The following is a 23,016-nucleotide window of genomic DNA, read 5'->3' on the forward strand; positions in this document are numbered from 1 at the left end:
CTGGGTTTTATACTCCCACGTGGACATGTGGTCATCCTTTCCCAAAGGGCATTGGTCTGGCCATTTCTTCTTCATGGAACATCATGTGTATTCAGATCACTCTCTCTGAACTCCTTTAAGTATTTGCTCAAATATTATTTCTCCTGTGAGACTGCCCCTGCCCCTTCTATTCCGTATTGCAATGCATCGCATCCTATTCCAAATGTATGTCATCACTCAGTTCAGCTCTTTGTCATTTCTTTGTCATTACACTTTTCACCATATACTTTACTATATAATTTATAACTTTTCCTTCATTACTTATTGTCTACCTCCCTCAATGCACATGAAGGCTACAGGTGGACACATTTCTTTGTAGGCTTGTTCACTAATGTGTACAGCGAATGCATCCAGACGATGCATCTAGAGATGATGGCAGAGAGTAGGTATTCAGTCAATATTTGTTGAAACGATGAAACCCTCAGAAAACACAGCTTACCTTCCACCTTTATACTCTTAATTACCCTCTCTAATTCTACACTTCCTATTCCTTTCCCTCCAAGTTTGTTATTGCTCACTATTATCAGGAATAGAAATAATTCATATTTTGAAGGAACAAAATAGCCATGATTCCAGTATAGCCATTGCCTCAGCTAATTCCCTCCTTCTTAGAACTCAGCATTCTGTACTTACCTCTCATTGAGACCTACCCTTTCTCAGACTTGGCCGATAATTTTCTCCTCTAGATATTCTTGTCATTCTCTCTGGATAATTTCCTTAATCAACATTAATGGCCTTCTGGGAATTGTTCACTTCACACATGTTTTTCAGAGATCATCTTGATTCCCCATGTGGACCCTGTCACTGAACTTACAGGTGAAAGGATAATCACTTCCCAGGAGCTGACATGTGGAATCCCAAACCTATATCTCAGGGTTCAGATGCCCCCTCTTTGCAGACGCACAAGACACGACAACTGCAGCCACTGTCTTAGCAAGAAGCACAATTTGGTAAGTGGCTATTCTTTTCAGACAAATACATGGAACTTAGAAGAAATAGAATATATCTCAGGAAACGCAGTGACAAACATTATGTGGACAAAAAGTTTTGCTTTCCTGGGTTAGAACAACATTACTGGTAGAGACCAGAGAGTTTTCTGAGGGATCCAGAGACACAGTCAGTCATGTTAACCTGCTTTAGGGCTTCTGAGCATTCTTCCTCCCTCTCCCCTGATGCAGCCCTGAGATCTACGTCTTGCCCTGACCAGTCAAACACCTATCACATCACTGTATTTGTGCTAAACCCTTCACTCTAAACACAAGTGAAGATAAGATAATGATCATTAGCTGTGATCTATGGAGTGGTCCCTTGGTGTCTGAAGGGTATTTTCTGAAATGTACAGAGGGGTATGTGTGTGGGTGTGTGTGTGTGTGTGTGGCAGGCACGAGGGTGTTCCCCTCCATTGGAAGTTTGTTGTGGTTTAAGGAGACTAATAATTTTTCTCAAAAATATCTGTGATTTAAAAATTCCTTTGAGAATCTAATTATCCTTCTAATCTACTACATTTCTACCCACCAAGGAACTCACATTCCCCTCTGCAAAACCCGAATTTCTAATGTACTCACCCTCATCCCTAACACGTTCATACAACAGTTTGTTCTCATAAATATGTTCTGCCCAGATAACATTTTAATAGATGTTTATATATCTCCATCTCAGAGAACACAGCATACATAATTTGGCTTCTGATGGAGTCTCCATGAAAAGTCCTGTGCTCAGGGGAATAAAATGGGTCTTTATTTGTCCCTGAATATCTCCAGTACCCCCAGGACAGGAGGAATCAGGGACCACAATTTGTTCAAGGGCAAGAGGCTCCAGCAAAGTTGTCTCTGATTTACGTGAATTGTGTGAGTGCTCACTCCAAGTCAAGTGGCATTCTTGTTTGTTATTTACATATTTGTCTTCAAATGATTATTTCCCTCTGTCCCTTAGCTTACTTTGCTTCTTTGATAAACTTCTAATATATAATATATAGACACCACTAGCTTTTTCCTGAAATTATCAGTTTAATTTTAATTGCTGTTAGAAAAAATTACATTTACATTTTTTAATAAATCTGTATGTTTATAAAGTTAATATGAATGTTCCCTGTCAAAATACCCTGCTACTCCTCTTCAGTTTCAAGAACCCAAAGAGTAAGCGGTGTTATTGATTGGTATATACTCTTTAAGAGCGTATTTATTCATTGATCATTTCTCAGTGAAATCTCCCTTCACAAGTCTCTGCTTGACCCTCCCGTGGCACTTCATCCCCTGTTCCCTCTGTAAGAGGCACTGATTAGCGTCTACGGAAAACTGAAAGATCATTGCTGGTCGGCTGTGCTCGTCCATGCCCCAGCCTTTCTCTACCAGCTGCTTGAGGTTTTTTTTGTTTATAAAAAGTCTACTGTTTTCTATTAAAACACTAATGTCATCCTTACATTTTATTTAAATTACATGAGGCATGTAACACATCACGAGTGACTTCAACATGGCTTTCAAAAAAAAGAGAATCCTTTAAATGAATCTAATATTGAATGCTCTGGAATAAATTCCAAATCTTAGGTTACTATAAAAATGGCTGTTGTGTTAAGTGTTGGTAAAATTGTAACTTTCAAAATATAATGTAAATCAATAAATATTCTCCCCTACAGTTTGAGGGGGGACTTACGACTACTAGGTTGTATTTAGACCTTATCAACTGAAAGGGGCAATATATACCTATTCTTTTGTTTTGTTGACAGTGTTTTGTAAGATGACTTTATTTTCAGATCTTTTCCCTAATATATGCCTATTCTTTAAACACTAAATATATTCTGAGTTTACTCTGATATTTTTGAACCAATTTAGAAATGCAGAGTTTCTACTCAATATCTGTGGTTTCATTTTTGCATCTACTATTACTTAGACTAGTAACATGTAACTTTTTGCAAAACAAAAATCCAATAATTTTATTAGTATGAATATATACAGCAGTTTAAGATTTCTTTGAATTTTTAAACTTTTTACTTTGAAGTAATCTTTATTTTGAGAATAGTTTCAACAATAGTACAAAATATTCCCATACAGCTGTGACCCAGCACCTCCCAATGTTAACGTCTTATGTAACCATGTACATCTGTCCAGACCAGGAAATTAATACTGGTGTAATACTATGTGCTATGCTATATACCTTACGTGGTTTTCTCCAGTTTATCCACTAATATCTTTTTTCTGTTCCAGAATTGTTTTTTCTTGTCTTTCATGACCTGTACACTTTTAGAGAGTACTAATTTTTATATAGACTTATATAGTAATAATTTTTACTTTACATAAAAGTAATCTTTGTATAGTCATATTATATAGATAATACATGCATAAAATATTAAAATTAATATATAAAAATGTTTATATTTCAGTAATATAATCTTATATGTGTATATGTTGTACTACATATAATATGTATATATGTATATATATGTTGTATAATCACATATATTACACAGAGAGACAGTGAGAGACAGAGAGAAGGGGTGCTATATAGAGATTACATAGAGAGAATAAATATATTCTAATATATACGTATATTCTAGAATAGCACTTAGTTTGGTTTTGTCCAGTGTTACTGCTGATGTGTATTTTGGAGAAGAACACCAAACAGGGGATTTGCCCTTCTTATCTCATTATATCAAAGGATGCATAACATAAACATGACTTATCACTAGCGATACTAATGTCACTCACTTAGTTGAGGGGGTACCTGCCAGATCTCTCCATTGTAGAGTTACTACATTTTCCTCTCCATGCTCTGTTTGTTATAAGCCAGTCACTAAATCCAACCCACAGTCTGTAGGAGCAACAACATTAACCTTTGACACCTAAAGGGAGGAGTATCAAAAAACTTTTTTGGTCACATATTTAAACTATAGTATAATTATTAAATACTTGGGGAGAGTTATTTTGAGGCTATGAAAATATCCTGTGTGTCTTTAATGTTTGTGCTAGTTTTCGTATTCTTCAGTGGATCTTATCTGCAGCTTTGATTAATTTAGATTGCTAATGGTGCTTTTCTGTCTCCCACAATTCTTCTTCATTTATTTATTGGAACTCTTTTGCTAGGAAGATTTTTCTCTTCTTTTAATATTTATTTATTCAGTTATTACTTACACCCATATAGGCTCGTGGACATTTACTTTATTCTTTGCATTATAATCCTAAACTACCACTATTTATTATTTTACTCAAAATGTTCCAGCTTCCACTGGGAGCTCTTTCAGTTTGAGGTCCTGTGTCATTTTGACATGACCACATCCATTTTTTAGCAGTTTCTTCCTTTCTGGAAAAACGAGATGCTCCAGGCTCACCTTGCATTTTCCCTGCCTTAGCTCTAGAATGGCCATTTCTCCAGTGAACCTGGTTCCATTTATTGGAAGAGGGTATTTAGAAGCCAAGATCTAGGGGCTAGGTGTTCTTGTTGCTTCTGGAGTTTCTAGGGTCTCTTAATGAGCAGAGATAAGAAATTATGTAATTAACCTATACACACACATCTATTTTTATTTTTTCTATCTCTCTATGTGTGTATAGGTACACACAAACTTTGATTGATTGGTTGTTTCATTGATTGAAGCAGGTTATACTGATGTCTCTGGTTCTAATGCAACACAAGTTTCATTCTAGCCTTCTCCCTTTGCTTATTTGTAATTTCTTTCTCTAACAGTGAAAAACCTGGCTCTTTTATTATCTGCAATTTACCTATTTGTTCAACTCCAGTACACATGCTAAATAGTTTCAGAATTACTAACTTGTACTTCTATGAGAAAAAAATTTACCAAATAGAGCACATTATTTGTGGATATTTCTTTTTGGCTTTAACTTGAATATCTAATCAAAACTCCGTTTTCTAAAGTCACTTTCTTTTTCCTGCATCCCATTCAGTGTGGTAATGTCATACATTTGTGATATAGTTAGATTCATTTGTTACAATTGCACTCTAGGATCCCCTATTTCCTGTTGGATTTTGCTTTCAATTTGCATACAGTGAGGTCCACTCTTTGTACTGCACAGTCCTTTGAAATTTGAAAACCTACAGAATTGTGTGTAGACCACTGTAGTTGTGTTTCGATTTCAGCAGTTTGAATATATTGTGTGTGTGTGTGTGTGTTGTGTGTGTGCGTGTGTGTGTAGTTGTATTTATCTTGCTTGGGACATTTTCTTGTCCCACACTTTGAGTTTACAGCAAGCCAACATTTTAACTGTTGTAAGCACATATCTGCACACGTCTCCTTCCATTTCTATAGAGTCAATATCTCACTGTTTCTCTACATTTTAAGGAAACTGAAGGGTGACCAAAAGCTTTCATTATTACAGTCCCAGTGTCCTAAGTAATCCTTTTTAGCAGATATCCTGGGTATCCTTTTTAGCAGTGTTGTTTACAAGACACGTAGTGCAGGACAGTTAGCAAATAGATCTTTCTGTTTTCTTTTGTAAGAAATTCATAAACTGAATGGAATTTGCCAAAATTTACATCTTCATTGCCTGCTGGATATACAGATAAATGAGCAAAGTCTAGTTTGCATCTGAACAAGATATCAACAGTCTTTTATTTTACTTTTTATGTACCTCATTACAGTTTTCATAGAAATCAAGAAAGCCATTTGAAACTCCATTTTTCAAATAACAAAGTACCTAAGAGCTACAGGAAACATGTTTTGTAGTTGTCGTCACGATCAACACATCATTTTATATACTATAAAAGCAGAATCACTGGTAAGAACTGATGCAATCTGCTCTGCACCATAAGGGGTAGACACACGCAGTAACAAAATGCCTCCCTTTGTTCACCAACAGGACATTTTAGTTGCAGCCTCTGAATCAGGAAATGTAACTTTACTCAGGGTCACAGAGCAATCAAAGGAATGATCTAATACCTGTTTGTTCATGCGGTATGTCCTAGCTGACTTTGGTATTCACAATTTTTGACTGAGCATTGATGCCTCTTTAAATTTAGATTTAGGAGTATTTCCCTGTCTCATTCTAACTTGCTGAGAGTTGGTTTGCAAAGGTCCTCTCCAATACCTTCTCCTTCATGCCCCCAAGTACCAAAATCTGCCCTCCTTTTTGTGTAGTGTGATATATCCTTCCATCTGTCATTAAAATAACACAGTGGTTTAGACTTCTTTTTTTGGTCATTTCTCGGTCATGCTGGCCCTGGCATTGGAACTGTTCTTACCTTTATTATCTGCACTCACAAAGTTTGGACACAGTGCTCGCAGTATTAAAAATCAAGCCAGCACTACTTCAATACAAAACACAACAGTTAATCCACAGTTTAAGACAAAGACGGACCGTTAACACTCGTGATTACAATGTACTTGTATCCTATTAGATTTTGGCCCAATTGTTTGCTCTGCATCTTTAGCTTTCTGAGGGGTTAGAAAATAAGTTAATTCAGCTCTTTTCTGTATAATGGTAGGACTGATGCACATCCTAAATCAGAAGCCAAAATCTAAGGTCTTTTTTTTTGTGGGGGGAGGGTGTTGAGGGAGTAAGTCTACAATATATATTTAGGCTGTACAAATGTACGGTCAAATTTTTGTATTTACTTGTACCATAAAATGATCATTTTTTTTTTTATATATAGGAAAAAATGCAATGTGTTGAATTTAAATTCTGCTTCATAAAGTTACGGATCAATTTTTACTTCTAATTGTAGGTTAATTTTCATTTTATTATATTGCCCCAAAATAAAAAGTATAAAATGATGTTCCAAAAAGTCTTTCAAATATGTCTTTTCCATACCAGTAATATTTTAATTTATTTTTATGTATCTTTGTACCGTTTTCTTTTTATGTGAGCACACACAATTACATACATACACACACACACACACACACACACAGTTTGCCCTTTCCTTAGAAAATAGCAAAATGTAGAGATCATGCTGGAGTGTGTAAGCACCTCCTTCTTTTCCTTTTTTTGTTTTTAGATTTTATAATCATCATTTTTTAATAATATCTATTTAAGGTGTACAACAGGATTTGATATACATAGTGAAATGCTTACTACAATCAAGCTAATCAGGATAACTGCTCATGACATAGTTACCACTGTTTTTTTGTGTGTGATGAGAGCACCTGAAATCTATTCTCTTAGCAAACTTCCAGGATTCAATACAGTATTCTTAGCTAGAGTATCAACTGGATGTTAGATTTCTAGATTTATTCATCCTACCTCATGGCAACTTTGTACCTTTTAACCAACATCTTCCCATTCTCCCTCACATCCCCGCCCCTGGCAACCACCATTCTACTATCTTCTACGTATTTGACTTCTTAAATTCCACATTTTAGTGAGATCATGCAGATTTTTTTCTTTCTGTGTCTGGCTAATTTCTCTTAACATGATGTCTTTCAGGGTCACCCATGTTGTGACAAATGGCACCATCTCCTTATTTATTAAGGCTGAATAATGTAAGTATATACCACATTTCTTTATCCATTCATCTGTCAATGGACACTTAGGTTGTCTCCATATCATAGCTGTTGTGAGTAATGCTGCTATGAACATGAGAGTGCAGATAACTTTTCAAGGTACTGATTTCATTTCCTTTGGGTACATACCCAGTAAAGGGATTACTGGATCATATGATAGTTCTAGTTTTAGTTTTTTGAGGAACTTCCATACTGTCTTTTATAATTGATATGCTAATTTACTTCTTCTCTTTTCATAATTACTGGGTAGTACCTTGAGTGGATGAGCCTTTGTTTATTCAACAAACTTCTTGTCATCTAACATTTGCATGGTTTCCAGATTTTTTTCCTTTAGAAATACTTTCTAAAAATCTTTAGAAAGTGTTTTATATTTAGAAAATAGATTTTTGCATGCTTATTTTTAATGTTCATTTTAAATGCTAAATGTGGGTTCTATTAAGCCCAAAAGGGAACATGAGATGGTAATATGTGTAATTTTATGTTCCTCCAGATTCCAACAAGTGCAATTAAAATCCTTATTCCCTAGATATGGATGTGATGGGTTTTCCCAGTTTGGAAATGGGGATGATCTTCCTCACTCAGATGCAAATTAGCCAAACTTCACTCTCCTTTTTCTCTGTAGCATCAATTTGCTTTCAGGACACAATAGCAGGCCCACAGATCAGATTCTCAACCAGCTGGTCTTGGCCAACTCCTTGGTGCTTTTCTCCAAAGGAATCCCTCAAACAATGGCAGCTTTTGGATGGAAATATTTCATGGATGATGTTGGATGTAAACTTGTCTTCTACTTGCACAGAGTGGGAAGAGGAGTTTCCCTCAGCAGTACCTGCCTCCTCAGTGGCTTCCAGGCCATTAAGCTTTGGCCCAATTTCTCCAGGTGGATGGAGCTCAGGATTAGATCCCCAAAATGCATTGGTTTCTGCTGTTCCCTTTCCTGGATACTGAACCTCTTAGTAAATAGCTTTATTCCCATGTATGTGAATGGTCCATTGAACGGCAAAAATACCAGTTTGGAAAAAATGAAAGAGTATGGCTACTGTTCTGGGATTACAGCTGAGACATTTATGACCTCATTATATGCTCTCATTTATTTTTCCATTGACATTATATGTTTAGGTCTTATGCTGTGGGCTAGTGGCTCCATGGTCTTTGTCCTACACAGACACAAGCAGCAAGTCCAACACATTTACAGCAATAGACTTTCCCCCAGGCCTTCCCATGTGGTCAGAGCCATACACACCATCCTAATCCTGGTAAGCAGCTATGTCTTCTTTTACTTACTGTCTTCCATTTTGACTCTCTCTGTTTCACTAAGTGTGAACCCAAATCAGTGGCTGGTGGACAGTGCTGTGCTTGTGGCTTCATGTTTCCCTATATTCAGCCCCTTTCTCCTTATCAGCAATGATAAGCGTGTCTCTAAATTCTGCTTTGCCTGTTGGGTCAGAAAACCAAGTTTTCTTAGTGTGGTATAACAGCTACAGATTTTCTGATCTATGCAGACAAATCTATTAGTAGTGTTAGCTTATTTATATGTAGATGTCTATTACATGCTACTTATATTTGTAGGAATTTATGTTACCCAGTGATTAAGAGAAAAATCTCCATATTCATAAAGCACATAGTGGGCCCAAAATATTAGATTATTTACACAGTTATACAAATATTACTTAATGTCGTTATGCTGTATCTTCAATGGAGAAGTTCAAGGTCCTTTTGGGGGTATAAGGTAGAGAAATTTCCCTATTTGCATATATAAGTGGTGTTGCCTATACTATACTATATAATTATACTATAATTTATACTATACTATACCATATATAGTATAATGGAATGTATTAGGGTTATTCAGAGAAACAGAACCAATAGGATATGTATATTCAGCAATAAAGATTTTTTTTGAGGAATTGTCTCATGTGCTTATGGAGACTGGCAGGTCCACAAAATTTGCAGACTGGGCTGGCTGGCTAGAGACACAAAGAAGAGTCAATGTTGCAGTTCAGATCTGAAGGCTATCTGCTGGCAGAGTTCTTTCTTGTTTGCGGAAGCTCAGTCTTTATTCTGTTAAGGTCTTCACCTGATTGGATGAGGCCCACCCACATGATGGACGGCAATCTGCTTTACTCAAAATTTACTTTTAATGTTAGTCTCACTGAAAAACCACCCTCACAGAAACATCCATAATAATAATTGACCAAATGACCATGACCCAGCCAAGGTGACACATAAAATTAACCATCACATGGAGATGTAGTTTTTAATATATTGTCTAAGAATATATATCTATATCTAAATCTATATCTCAAATGTATCTGTTAAAAGGAAAATCATATGGAAAGACCCATTTTAGGAATGCATATGTATCCTCAGTGATTCCCCCACCCCCAGATCCAGTGCTTCTGGCAAAATGCAATAGCTTGGAGGATAATTCAGACTTTGTCTTAGAAATAAAGAGAGGCCAATGAAGAGGTTCCATCACATGTGTGAATCATCTGCTCTACTTACTACAAAGCATTTTTCACATTAATATACTTACATTTAAGACCTAATTACAGTTAAAATATTTTAGTTTAATGGTCCTGAAACAGAATACATTTCCAATTTCAATGATCAGCTTTTATTAAATTTTAAAAAAGAATGTCAAAAGACTTTAAGCATTTCTTGCAATAATCCCTCATAGATTATTTCTGACACTTTCTTTCTAATGATGTGTTCTTTGCTATTCAATTGAGGCTGCTCATATTGTGTTTAAGGATTTAAATTTAATCTTTTAATTTTCATGAGAGAACCAACCATTTTATACAGCTTCTCTGTAGTGCAGCTCAATAATCCCTGAGATTAATTCTATTTCTTGAGAAAGCATACCTTTAGATTTATTTGCACACCAAGATGATGAGAAACATATCATTAGTATAGGAAATTGCTTTATATTTATGTAGCATTTAATGAATCTTTCTAAAGCCAATACCTAAGTAAGTAACTACCACTGAGGGTAATACAGGGTAGAGGTATTGCTAATACAACATTTTCTAGCAGTGCCCCTAGTCCTGAATGCTCCATCCCTTTCACAATATTTTCCTTCCCAAGAGGGACGCAATATCCTGATTTTTTAAATCAGCATGTCCTGATTTGGGGGATAGTTTTCCCTATTGTGCAATTAAAAACTATTTTGGTTCCGTCTACATATTAATCATGTGATCTGTTTTTAAGACCTTACTCTAACTTCTTTCAGAAAATAAATGTTTGTAAGAATCACCCATATTGTTCCTTGTTTCTTTCTGCCATCCATTTTCATTCCTGCTGAGCACACCATGGTACAATTTTTCTATCCATTGAACTGCTGATGGACCTTTGTTTTGATTCCAGGATTTTACAATAACAGTGCTGCTCTGGAACCTTTTGTCTTTATTCTGATGCACATAAGAACATATTTCTTTCTGTCCCCACTGCCATAAATTAGGTGTCCAAATGTGCATGGATCTCCTTTTGAGCTATTAGTCTAATACTGTGCAAATAGCCAAGATCAAATGATCTTTATTTCTACAGCTTTATAATATAACCTAATCTGGTAGAAAAGCTACTCTATCATTTTTCCCCCCTTTTTAAGTATGTCTTTATTGTTGTTTGTCCTGTGAATTTCCTTGTGAATATCCTTATGAGTTTTAGAAAAATTAAAACAAGCATTTTAGCACACTCTCACTATCCTTTTTGTTTCCTCACACTACCAACACAGCAGAAGCCAGTGCACTCTGGGGGGTCTAATTCTGAGCTCCATCCACCTGGAGAAATTGAGGCAAAATTTTAATGGCCTAGAAGCCACTGAAGAGGCAGGAAGTATTTAAGGAAAACCCCTTCCCACTCTGTGAAGTAGAATAAAAGTTTATATAAATATCATTCAGGAAATATGTGCATTCCAAAACAGAATTTGCTCTTTGAGTAGTGTGGTGTGATGTGTGTGTAAATTTATTTTATCTTTGTTAATTGTAGACAATAATAAAACTTGCCAGAATACTATCCTCTGAGCATTCCAGTTAATTTTTCTTATTTGGATATTTTCTTAAAGAAGGTCCTCATGGTAGGTCTCAGTTTGAAAAAATGAATTTTAGGGTCTCATGTCCTCACAAATATTTATTTTTCTCTCTTCCTTTCAAATATTCTTGGTGTAAATTTTTTTTCTTTCAATACTTTCAAATTTTTGCTTCTTTATATACTTGCACCCACTGTAATTTTTGAGCTCAGTAAGCATGTATGTAGAAGTCTTCTTTGCCTGTCATACTCATTGTTTTATTATAATGTATCTGGATGTGTGTTTCTCTTTTTTAAACATCTCCTTTCAATATTCCCTTACCTTCTTTAATTCTGTTATCTGGGTGTGTCTGCTCCTATCATTGATACTTATTAGCATTTTTGGCTTTTCTTTAATATTTTCAGTGGCTTTGCCCCTTTCCAACTGCACCTGCAGTTTCCCTATCTGATAGTTCAGCTTCCCATTTCATATTTTAGCTACATCAGCCTTATTATTCCACCACTGTATTTTGATGATGATGTCTTATTCCCAATAATTCTACATTTCTACTTTTTCTTGTTCTGTGCTATTAATAAGCACCTCATTTTGAGCATAATCTTCATGTATCTTATTTCATAGACATATTTAGCCTGTGACAAAAGATATTTTTCCAGTGTTATACACAGCCGCATTTCATGGTGGTTGAACTTAGAGCTTTGAAAGAGAAGTGTAAGAAGAAGGTACCTTCTTTACCAGATATTAAAACACACTAGAAGGTGACAGTAATGGAATTAGGCGTTAGTGAGAGCCAGTTCCAGTCTGCAGCTAAGTGTACCCTAGATGGTGAGCGGGAGTGGGGTGGCAAGGAACAAGGTCAGAAGACTCACACCTCAGCAGAATCGTGGAGGTAAATGAGAAACTTCCTCATGGCAGCCTCCTGTAAGATAGGAAGGCAAGTGAGAAATACCGTGTGAAAACTCTTCATGAGGTCCTACCATGTTCCTGGGACTTTCTGCCAACACATAGGTCAGACTGCAGTAGGGCCTTGCCCGCGTGGCTATAAGGAGACATGGAAGATCATAAGGATGCCTTGGTGGAGCTGTCCCCATATGTATGGTACTGGCACAAAAACAGACAAATAAATCTCAAGAGACATTCTCAGGCCTATATGGGAACTTTGGTATGATATATGTAACGTCACAAATCAATGGCAGGGAGGTTTGATGTCTTGATATTCAGACTGCTTAGCTGGTCTTAGGCCTTATAATGGTCTTGTGGGAGGTGCCCCCAGCTGACCTCTCTGACTTCATCCCTTACTGTTATCACTGACTTCTCAAATACACAAAGCCCTTTTGTCTTAGAGACCCCGAACTGATACCCCATCTCTTGAGTGAAGTTATCCCAAATGTTCACATAGCTTGTTTCCTCAACTCCTTCATGTCAATATGCAAAAGTCAACCCCCCAGAGATGTCTTCACTGAACAATCTAAAACACATCAAAACTATATTTTCTATTTCCAAAAGAAAATCCCTAATCCTGACAGATTTATAGGGGGAGGGCTCTATGAAATAGTCAATGAAATGATAAATCCCAATATACTCAAAATCTTTCAGAGATAATCAATTGCAAACTAATTTTATAAGGTTAGAATAATATTGTTGTATAAATGCTAATTAAATTCAGCAATGCATATAAATTGTATAACCTTGGGTTCATCTCAGAAATGGTTTATTATTAGGCAATACACAAATGTTATTCACCATATTAGTGGATAAGACATAATCATATGATCATCTTAATAATGCAGAAAAACATGTACATAAAACCCAAATTTATTCACTTTAAAAATATACACCTATCTTTTGGGAAAACTGGACAGCAGCATGTAAATCAATGAAGCTAGAATACTCTCTTACACCATACACAAAAATCAACTCAAAATGGATCAAAGACTTAAACATAAGACAAGATACAATAAACCTCCTGGAAGAAAATATAGACAAAACATTATCTGACATATATCTTAAAAACATTCTCCTAGGGCAGTCTACCCAAGCAATAGAAATAAAAGCAAGAATAAACAAATGGGACCTAATTAAACTTACAAGCTTCTACACGGCAAAGGAAACCATAAGTAAAACAGAACGACAACCTACAGAATGGGAGAAAATTTTCGCAAGTGAAACTGACAAAGGCTTGATCTCCAGAATATATAAGCAGCTCATACATAAGAAAAAAACAAACAACCCAACCCAAAAATGGGCAGAAGACCTAAACAAGCAATTCTCCAAGGAGGAAACACAAATGATCAAGAGGCACATGAAAAAATGCTCAATATCACTAATTATCAGAGAAATGCAAATCAAAACAATGAGGTATCACCTCACACGGGTCAGAATGGCCATCATTCAAAATTCCACAAATGACAAATGCTGGAGAGGCTGTGGAGAAAAGGGAACCCTCCTACACTGCTGGTGGGAATGCAGTTTGGTGCAGCCACTGTGGAAAACAGTATGGAGATTCCTCAAAAGACTAGGAATAGACTTACCATATGACCCAGGAATCCCGCTCCTGGGCATATATCCAGAAGGAACCCTACTTCAAAAAGGCACCTGCACCCCAATGTTCATAGCAGCACTATTTATAATAGCCAAGACATGGAAACAGCCTAAATGTCCATCAACAGATGACTGGATAAAGAAGCTGTGGTATATTTACACAATGGAATACTATTCAGCCATAAAAACCGACAACATAACGCCATTTGCAGCAACATGGATGTCCCTGGAGAATGTTATTCTAAGTGAAGTAAGCCAATAAGAGAAAAAAAAAATACCATATGAGATCACTCATATGTGGAATCTAAACAAAACAAAACAAAACAAAACATTAATGCAAAACAGAAACAGGCTCATAGACATAGAATACAAACTTGTGGTTGCCAGGGGGTAGCGGGGTGGGAAGGGATGGACTGGGATTTCAAAATGTAGAATAGACCTGCCTCCCAGATCAAGGCTGTTTCTGACTTTCCTGAGTAAATATGTCCACATCCCTTGAAAGATAGGCCCTGGGTAGGAAAGACACTTGCCATTGGAGGAGGTTAAGAATTAAGCAGGTGAAAATACTCAGATTTCTCCAGTTGCCTACTGCTGCGTAACAAACAATGCTAAGGGTAAATGACTTGAGAGAAGAAACATTTCATTGACTTTCATGATTTTCTGGGTCAAGAATTTGAACTAGGCTCAGCTGAGTAAACTTCGTTCACGTCGCTTCGGTGGAAGTCACGTGGTGGTACTCTGCTGATAGATGGATGGCAGCTTCATTCAAATACGTGTGCCTTGTTGCAGGCAACTGAAAGGCTGGGCTCAGATGAGACTCTCAAGCTGAGAACCTCCACATGGTCAAAGTTCTTAAATGGCAACACAGCACCCCCATGACTGTTCTAAGAGACCCCATAGACCACAGAAGTTGTAACTCCCTTTGCTTTGACCTATTCTCAGAATGTTACACCCATCAAAGCTTTTAATCAAGCTAGTTATTAAGGTCCATCCAGATTTAGAGGAATATGAATTAGACTCACTTTTCAATGGGAGAAGTAGTGAAGAATTTACTGCCATCTTCAATATACTGCAAGCACCACTGGCCAATGGGACACTACAATTGCAAAGCCCAAAAGACAAGCTGGGGGGAAGACTAAAAAAAATCCCAAACTCTAGACTAAATAACAAAGGATGGAATATTATGAGACCATTGAGGACAGAACAAGAATGTGGAAGTTTCTGAAGCCTTGGGAAATAAAGGATTCTCAGACGTGATCTTGAAGGAGGAATGAGATGTCATCAGTGAAGAATTAAGTAATTTATCGGTTATCAGTTACATAATAATCACCGATTCCTCTAGCACATAAAGATTTTGAGGCCAAAGGCGCCATGCCTGTCCTGTCCACAGTATGCACAGAATTTCACACAGCTGTCACAACAGAGTGAATGTTTGTGCCCCTCTAAAGTTCGTTTGTTGAAATCCTAACCCCCAATGTGATGTGGTGGTATGAGGAGGTGGGGCTGTTAAGAGGTAATTAGGTCACGAAGTTGGCGCTTTCATGAATGGGGTTAGTGACCTTATAAAAGGACCCCAGAGAGTTCTCTTGCCCTCTTCTCACCACATGAGGATACAAGAAGTTGGCAGTCTGAAACCTAGAAGACGGCCCTCAACAGAACCTGATCATTCTGGCATCCAGAACTATGAGAAATAAATTTCAGTTGTTTCTAGGCACTCAGTCTATGGTATTTGGTTCTAATGGCCCAAACTGATAAGACAGGTATCATTTGTTCATCAAGTGTCATCAGGCAAAAGTGATCAAGTACGAAAAGTCACAAAAATACAAATGTATATATGCAAGGAAAGGTGATGAGACGTGCAAGGTCAAAGGTTTGTGTGCATGGAGACTACTGCCAGGAGGTGACCCTGCAGGAAGTGGTTAAACAACACATCGAGGGGCTTGGGGACCTTGCTAAGAATCCTATTCTCAATTTTAAGGGTTAAGTTAGTCAAGGAGGGTTTTAGATAGAATAAATTTAGTGTTTTAGGAAAATAATGCTGATTGCCATGAAGTGAATGAGCCAGTGGGAAGAGAATGGATACAAAAAGCCCAGTCAGGAGGAGAATCTAATATTGTCAAAATTAAGAAGTGTCCTTGACTATATTTGTATGTTTTGAAATCATACTTGAATGGAAAAAAAAAAAGGTGATCTGTTTGCAGAAAAAAAAACAGCCCTTGGAGACAAATAGATTACATGAATTATAAAAGACAAGTATAATGAAACTAAATACATGTAAACCAAAACTTGTTGCTGCCTCTACAGCCTGTTTAAATGAGATAAATCCTGGGATGGACACTTAGGACTGACTATAGAGAAGCATGTGAGTCACTGACCTCCCAGTAGTGGAAGAAGCTTCCCCATAATCGTAAAAGTACTTTAGAACTGAGAGGGACCCGAGTAACTACACAGTGACTCATCTCCATTATCTGACACTAGGTTACTTTCACCATCTCTCTACCTTAATATGGGTTCACATTTATAGCCAAAATACACGTCGAAAAAACTTACATGTCCTACCACTAAAAATGAATAAATAGAATAATGCGCATTCATAAAATTTTCAATTACATGGAAGGTGTCTATAATATAACGTTGCATATAAATAAGAAATTACATGAATAATAAATATGGGGTTTTGATTAACTGACTTTAGAATAATTTTGGATTTAGAGAAAAACTGAGCAGCCACTACAGAGATCGCCCCGTAAACCCCATCCCCACACTTAGTTCACCTATTATTGGCATCTCATATTAGTATGCTGCATTTGTTACACCTAATGAACCAAATTAACTAAAGTTCATAGTTTTCTCAGATTCCCTTCTTTCACCTAATGTCTCTTTTCTCTTCCAGGATTCTATCCAAATGCCAAATTACATTTAGTTTAGTTTAGTTCCTTCCTTCTCTTGGCTGTGAAAATTCCTCAGACTTTTCCTTCCTTCCTTCCTTCCTTCCTTCCTTCCTTCCTTCCTTCCTTCCTTCCTTCCTTCCTTCCTTCCTTCCTTCCTTCCTTTCTTTCTTTCTTTCTTTCTTTCTTTCTTTCTTTCTTTCTTTCTTTCTTTCTTTCTTTCTTTCTTCCTTCCTTCCTTCCTTCCTTCCTTCCTTCCTTCCTTCCTTCCTTCCTTTCTCTTTCTTTCTTTCTTTCTTTCTCTCTTTCTTTCTTTCTCTTTCTTTCTTTCTTTTTCTTTCTTTCTTTCTTTCTTTCTCTCTCTCTCTTTCTTTCTTTCTCTTTCTTTCTTTCTTTCTTTCTTTCTTTCTTTCTCTTTCTTTCTTTCTCTTTCTTCCTTTCTTTCTTTCTTTCTTTCTTTCTTTCTTTCTTTCTTTCTTTCTTTCTTTCTTTCTTTCTTTCTTTTTCTTTCTTTTTCTTTCTTTCTTTCTGTTGTTTTTTTCCCATTTTCTTGAGCTATAATTGATATACAACAGTGTATTAAAGTTTAGAACATAATGATTTGCTATATGTATATATTGCAAAATGATCACCACAATAAGTTTAGTTAGCATTTATCACCTCACATAGTTACAAATTTTTTTCTTATGAAAACTTTTAAGATCTACTCTTCTAGCAATTTTCAAATGTACAATACAGTATTGTTAACTAGAGTTAACATGCTAGACACGACCTCCCCCAGGACTTTTTTTTTATCTTACATCTGAAAGATTGTACCCTTTGGCCACCTTCTTCCTTTTCCCCACCCCCCTCTTCCCAACCTCTGGCAACCACAAGTATGTTCTCTGTTTCTATGAGTTCAGGTTTTTTAGATTCTACATATAAGTGAGATAATACAGCATTTGTCATTCTCTGTCTGCTTTATATCATGTAGCAAAATGCCATCAAGTTCCAGTCATGTTATTGCCAATAGTAGAATTTTCTTCTTTGTTATGGCTGAGTAATATTCCACCATATATATGTATCAAATTTTCTTTATACATTCATCCATGGATGAACATTTAGGTTGTTTCTATATCTTGGCTATTGTAAATAATTCTGCAATGAACATGGGGGTAAAGACATCACTTTCCTCATTACATATTTGGAAAGAGATGAACACTCCAATTTGTATTTCATTTATGTGGGCTACCTGGGATAGTCAGTGTTTTCCGTACTTAAATCCTTTTGATATTAGGAAGTGGAGAAAAAGTTCCCTTAAAGTTGGTAATTCACCAGAGACATGAGGTGAAGGCAGCTGGGAGTGTTGAATGTATAGGAGGAGAAATAAAATGTGTTTCTGGTGACCAAAGTGATGGATTATGCTGGAAACTGGCTAGATGCTCATCAATTTCTTTTTCTCTTTCTGGACTCCTGGAGGATAGCACATCTAAGATTCACTTACACTTACCATGCAAATGACTTGGTGCCAGTGGAAAATGGGCAGAAGTCATTGTGAAATTCTGTCTTAGTAGGCTTTCTCATCTGTGCTCCTTCCTAGGATGGCTTTCTTATTCCTTTGTGGTTCCAGTTTCCCCACTTTCCCTGGATTTAGTACTCTCTTGGGGGTTTGGAGGTTCAGATGATGGGCAGGAAGTGTCTTGGTTAGGGTAAGACTTAGTGACCCCAAGCCACTGAGTGTCAGGCTGGTTGTCTCATGTCCACACATTTGTGCTGGATCTGGCTGCCATGAGGATGGGAAGGGCGACAGGGGCAGCTGTTGTGCTGGTTCTTGAAAATAAGACATGAATGAGAGCATATCAGCTTATGTCACAAACTTGAAACCATGTCAACTCCACTCTCCACTGTGGCCTGAGGGCACTAATTCCAGATGTTTCCAAGGGTTGAGTCGTGTGGCCTAAAAGAATACATCCCTTGTATAACTGGTCTATCTTTAGTCTATGAAACCTCCTGCACATGCTGTTTTTCAAAATTATTTGATGTGTCAAATAGTACAAAAGCGTGTATTTTGTAAAAATTTTAAACATTACTTATGAGGCTACTTGCTGAGTCATTGTATTTTACGTTTTGACAGATTTCACCAGTGACTCTGCAAAGACCCATCTCTGCCCTACCCTATGACTGGAGGATATGCAAGACCCTTATGATTATAGTGCTAATAATAACAGTTATACAACAGCACTGAGTGTGCGCCAGGCCCTGGGCTTTTCATGTCACTTCCCATGAAACAAGTTTCCCATTTTAGCCACTGGAATTATACTTAGAGTCGGTTCCAAAACTTGAGTGAACATCAGAAGGCCCTTAATAGTACAAAGTAGAGTGCTGGACTCCACCAGAATCTTGCCGCAGTAGGTCTGGAATGGAGTCCAAGAACTTGTGTTTCTTACAAGTTGCCAGGTGATGTTGCGCTGTTCTTTCTGGTACTACGTTTAAGAACCTCTGAACTGGGAGGGAAATTCACTGATACTATACTAACACCCTGGAGCGAGGTATTATCATCTTTACAAGTCAGTCCCTAGAGGCTCAGAGAGGTTAACTGCCTTGCCCAGGACCACACAGCCTGAAAGGACAGAGACTTGATGTAGAGACCATGACAATCCCAAAACCTATCAGGACTCATGTGTCGGGATTCTGAGGCGAGTTGTGGACCACAGTAGCCCTGTAAATATGGGTATGGCCCTTTAAGAGGAAGTGAAGCCTCGCCTGGGGTGGTGGAATCTAGAGGCATTTTTTTTCCCAGTGACCTTCCCGTGTCTGTTGGTCTTTTCCAGGAACTAGAAGCTCTCCCCTAAGGAAACCAGGAAGGGCCCTGCGGGGCCCTCCCGGATACAAAGACTTCCTGTGTCCCTTGTTTCAAGTTCATAGGAAAAGGCTTCAGTCTCCTAAACCTTCCCTGAGTTCCAAAAAGCAGATTCAAACCAGTAAACCTTCCTAACTAGGGAAGTGAGAGAACGCAGAAACAAAGGAAAAGCAAGCCCAACATAATCTTTTCCACGACTGTTAGCTTAAAAGGATGACTTGATTTATGATGCCAAGCTGTCGAGATAATGTCCTGTGGCTTCAACCAGCTGGCCCCAAGCAGATGACACTGGGAGGAGCATAAATTAAGAACTGAAACCCTTGAACTATCATGAAGGCTTTAAGTAAAAACAAAATGCCAACCATTGCTTTTGCTCTTTCCTAGAAAGAAGTTAAGGGGCCCAAGGCTGTGATTTACTAGTTTGATATGCAGGAAGACGTAGATCAATCACAATTACCAGTGACACATGGAGTCACAAGATGGTGCCAGGAAGTCTGCAACTGAGGTCTTATCAGGAAGCTGTAGTCACAAAAAACCTCTCCTTTTACCTTTTTTGCCTTTAAAAACCTTGCACCCTAACCAGCCAGCAAGACGGATTTGAGACAGTCTAGGTCTCCCATCTTCCGAGTTGGCACCTCCTCCACTTGTAAACCTTTCTCTGCTCCAAAATCTGATGTTTGGTTTTTTTGGCCTCACTGTGCCTGGGACACATGAACTTGGGTTCAACAACACTAGCTTGGCAGGATGTGGTGCAAAAACTACATTACTGAAAATCCCATGCATTGACAGGGGCATGGATTGATCACAGCCCAGATGGGGAGTGAGTTTTTGCAGTTTGCAAGAGTGGGGACCGGACTTACGGCGTTTCAGTCATTTAACTCATGACCAGTGGGTCCACACCTGCTGTGGAGAGCTGGGCTAAGCCGCCCTCCAGGTAGCTTTTGAAACCAAGCAGGGAAGGTTGGTGATGAAGATGAGGCCCATCACCATGTCCCTGTACAAGTAGTGTCCCCCAGTGACCTCTTTGCCTTCCTGAGACTCTTGGTCCCTGACTGGGACCCTCCTTCCCCTCTTCCCCACCCCTGGGCGGCGCCCGGAGCCTTGTGCAAATTTTACTGGGGTTGGTTTGGGGGCATTGAGCAGGGGTAAAGGGGCCTGGTGAGTCCCAGGGACCTGCCCCATTTGCCCACTTCTCACTGTCTCGTTTTGCCCATAGGGTCCCTCACCCTCTCAAGCTACCATTTTCTTGATCCTAGTGCACGTTATAGGGAGTTGTGGTGTCTGGAACTCTCCCCATCTCCCTGCTCTTGCAAATGGAAACAAATCCAGACTTCAATAAGAAGAGACCATTCAAAAAGACTGTTGCAATTGACAGAACTGTATCTCAGAAAACTGCAAGCATCTCAACAGAAAAGGGTTTTTCTTTTATAGGGAGGGGTAAGCAAAAGCAGAAACTTTTAAAGGGAAGTTGGGCAAGCAAGGAATAGCATGATTGGTGGAAGTTTGATAGGAAAGTTGTCTTGCTCTTCTCAGCTGATGCTCAGGTTAAGCTGATGGGGTAGGAGGGGTGAATGGGGGGGGTCATGTTCTGCCTTTCATTGCTTGCTAAAGGCTTGGGGTCAAACCTGAGTTTAAGGGCAAGTGTGAGGAGAGAAGCCTGTTTAAAGTTTGGTCCAGACAAAGCAGAAGACAAGAAGTGGGCACTCAAGCATTTGATGAGTCTGGAGACCCTGAGAGGCATCACTCCCACCCAGGGTCCTGAATGCAGGGGGTGTAAGGAGAGGTCCCCATTTTCGGTTCTAATCTTAAGTGAGTCATCTCGCTGCCCTCAGACTCCATTTCCTCTGGTCTAACAAGGAAGTGGTGACAATTCCTTCTCTTAGGTTGAGGGGACCTGATGAAAGTATATGTGTGATGTGTGTTCCCAGTGCCCAGTGAATCTTCACGCTTTTTGAAGGGAACAGCTCCTCTGAGGACTTTGATGATCTTTAGAGCTTATCTGGGGAAGAATCCTGCCCTGGAGCCTTCCCAGTCTGGCAGAATTGGCAAAACCCTCGAGGGCAAAGGCACAGTGGGAGGGACAGCATCTTTAGAATTGTAGCTTCTCTGCTGGGGCAGGAGGGCCCCCTGGGCAGTCTGGAAGTCCACAAGTTCACTGGATGTGTGTTTGTAGTTGCCATCTGTTTATGGCAAATGTATATGACTTTCCACTCATGGAGAGTCCACATTTATTTTATTATGACATTTATTTGCATTTGAAAAGTGAGAATTTTCAATAATGTAAATAAATGAAGAAATTCAATAATGATAGTGTGCAAGAGTATTCCATTCCTTAGGGTATAAACACATAACAGGACCTGGGTTACTCTAGCATGTAGCCCTGTTGACATGTATCATAGCCATGATCATCAAGAACTTTCTTTTTTGTTCATTTATCTTCCCTTTGGTTCCCTCACTTTCTCCCTGCCTTGCTCTAGCATCGCATCCTCAAAGAGGCCTTCCCCAGTTGCCCCATGTAGAATCACTCCAGGTCTCTTTAATCTCTTCACTCTATTTGGTTGTCTTCAGAAACTTTATGGTCATCTGACATTCCCTTGCTTACTTATTTAGTTCCTTTTTGTGGATCCGTCTTCAACCCTGGCACATGAGCTACTACTCTTCATCACTTTATCCCCATGACTAGAACCAGCTGGGCCTACAGCAGATGTTCAGTAAGTGACTGAAGAATGCATGATGCTACTTATGTGAACTCCAGCTTCGATTTCACAAGTTCACACTGCCTCCGTGATTTAACACCATTTTTCCTGAGAAAAAGAGGATTAATTTATGATCCAATATGCTTCAGAGTGTTTAAGAATGACGGGACTATACTTCAATAAAAAAAATACATATATACTTCAATTAAAAAAAAGATTAAATTGCAATACAAAACAACAACAACAACAACAACAACAACAACAACAACAAAACAGAAAAGAACAAAAAGAAAAGATGGGTGTTTCAGACATGAGGAGCCTATGGTGAATTTACAGATGTAAATGATCTGGCCAACAAACAGCTGCTTGACCAAAAAAGCATGTAGAGACAGTGGAAGGACATTTTTTGAGAGAAGGAAACTAGTTTCTACAAGGCTAGTAAGTAAAATTCTAAGTATTCCATATGCAAATACTCTGTTGAGAGGATGTTTAGCTTGATGTCAAAATCTTGGGCTGACACCAGGAATGATTGTAATGTGAGATTG

The 23,016-nt window shown here is 38.2% G+C and overlaps 1 protein-coding gene and 1 non-coding gene across 2 annotated transcripts in view; both read left to right on the forward strand.

The window, feature by feature from the left end:
* Positions 1-23,015, forward strand: part of LOC105088088 (uncharacterized) — a 77,887-nt gene extending 54,872 nt beyond the window's left edge. The window contains exons 6-8 of the transcript XR_010382349.1: positions 811-989; positions 7,410-7,465; positions 22,386-23,015. This is a non-coding gene — a transcript (uncharacterized LOC105088088). The remainder of the gene's footprint in view (positions 1-810; positions 990-7,409; positions 7,466-22,385) is intronic.
* On the forward strand, positions 7,922-10,071 carry LOC105088027 (vomeronasal type-1 receptor 1-like). Its single transcript, XM_031456916.2, is given in 2 exon segments — positions 7,922-8,078; positions 8,081-10,071. Coding segments are annotated over 2 exon segments (942 nt in total). The 5' UTR covers positions 7,922-8,014; the 3' UTR covers positions 8,959-10,071.
* Position 23,016: the final 1 nt, after the last annotated feature.

The sequence above is a fragment of the Camelus dromedarius genome, chromosome 9, assembly GCF_036321535.1.
Source record: "Camelus dromedarius isolate mCamDro1 chromosome 9, mCamDro1.pat, whole genome shotgun sequence".
Classification (NCBI taxonomy): domain Eukaryota; kingdom Metazoa; phylum Chordata; class Mammalia; order Artiodactyla; family Camelidae; genus Camelus; species Camelus dromedarius.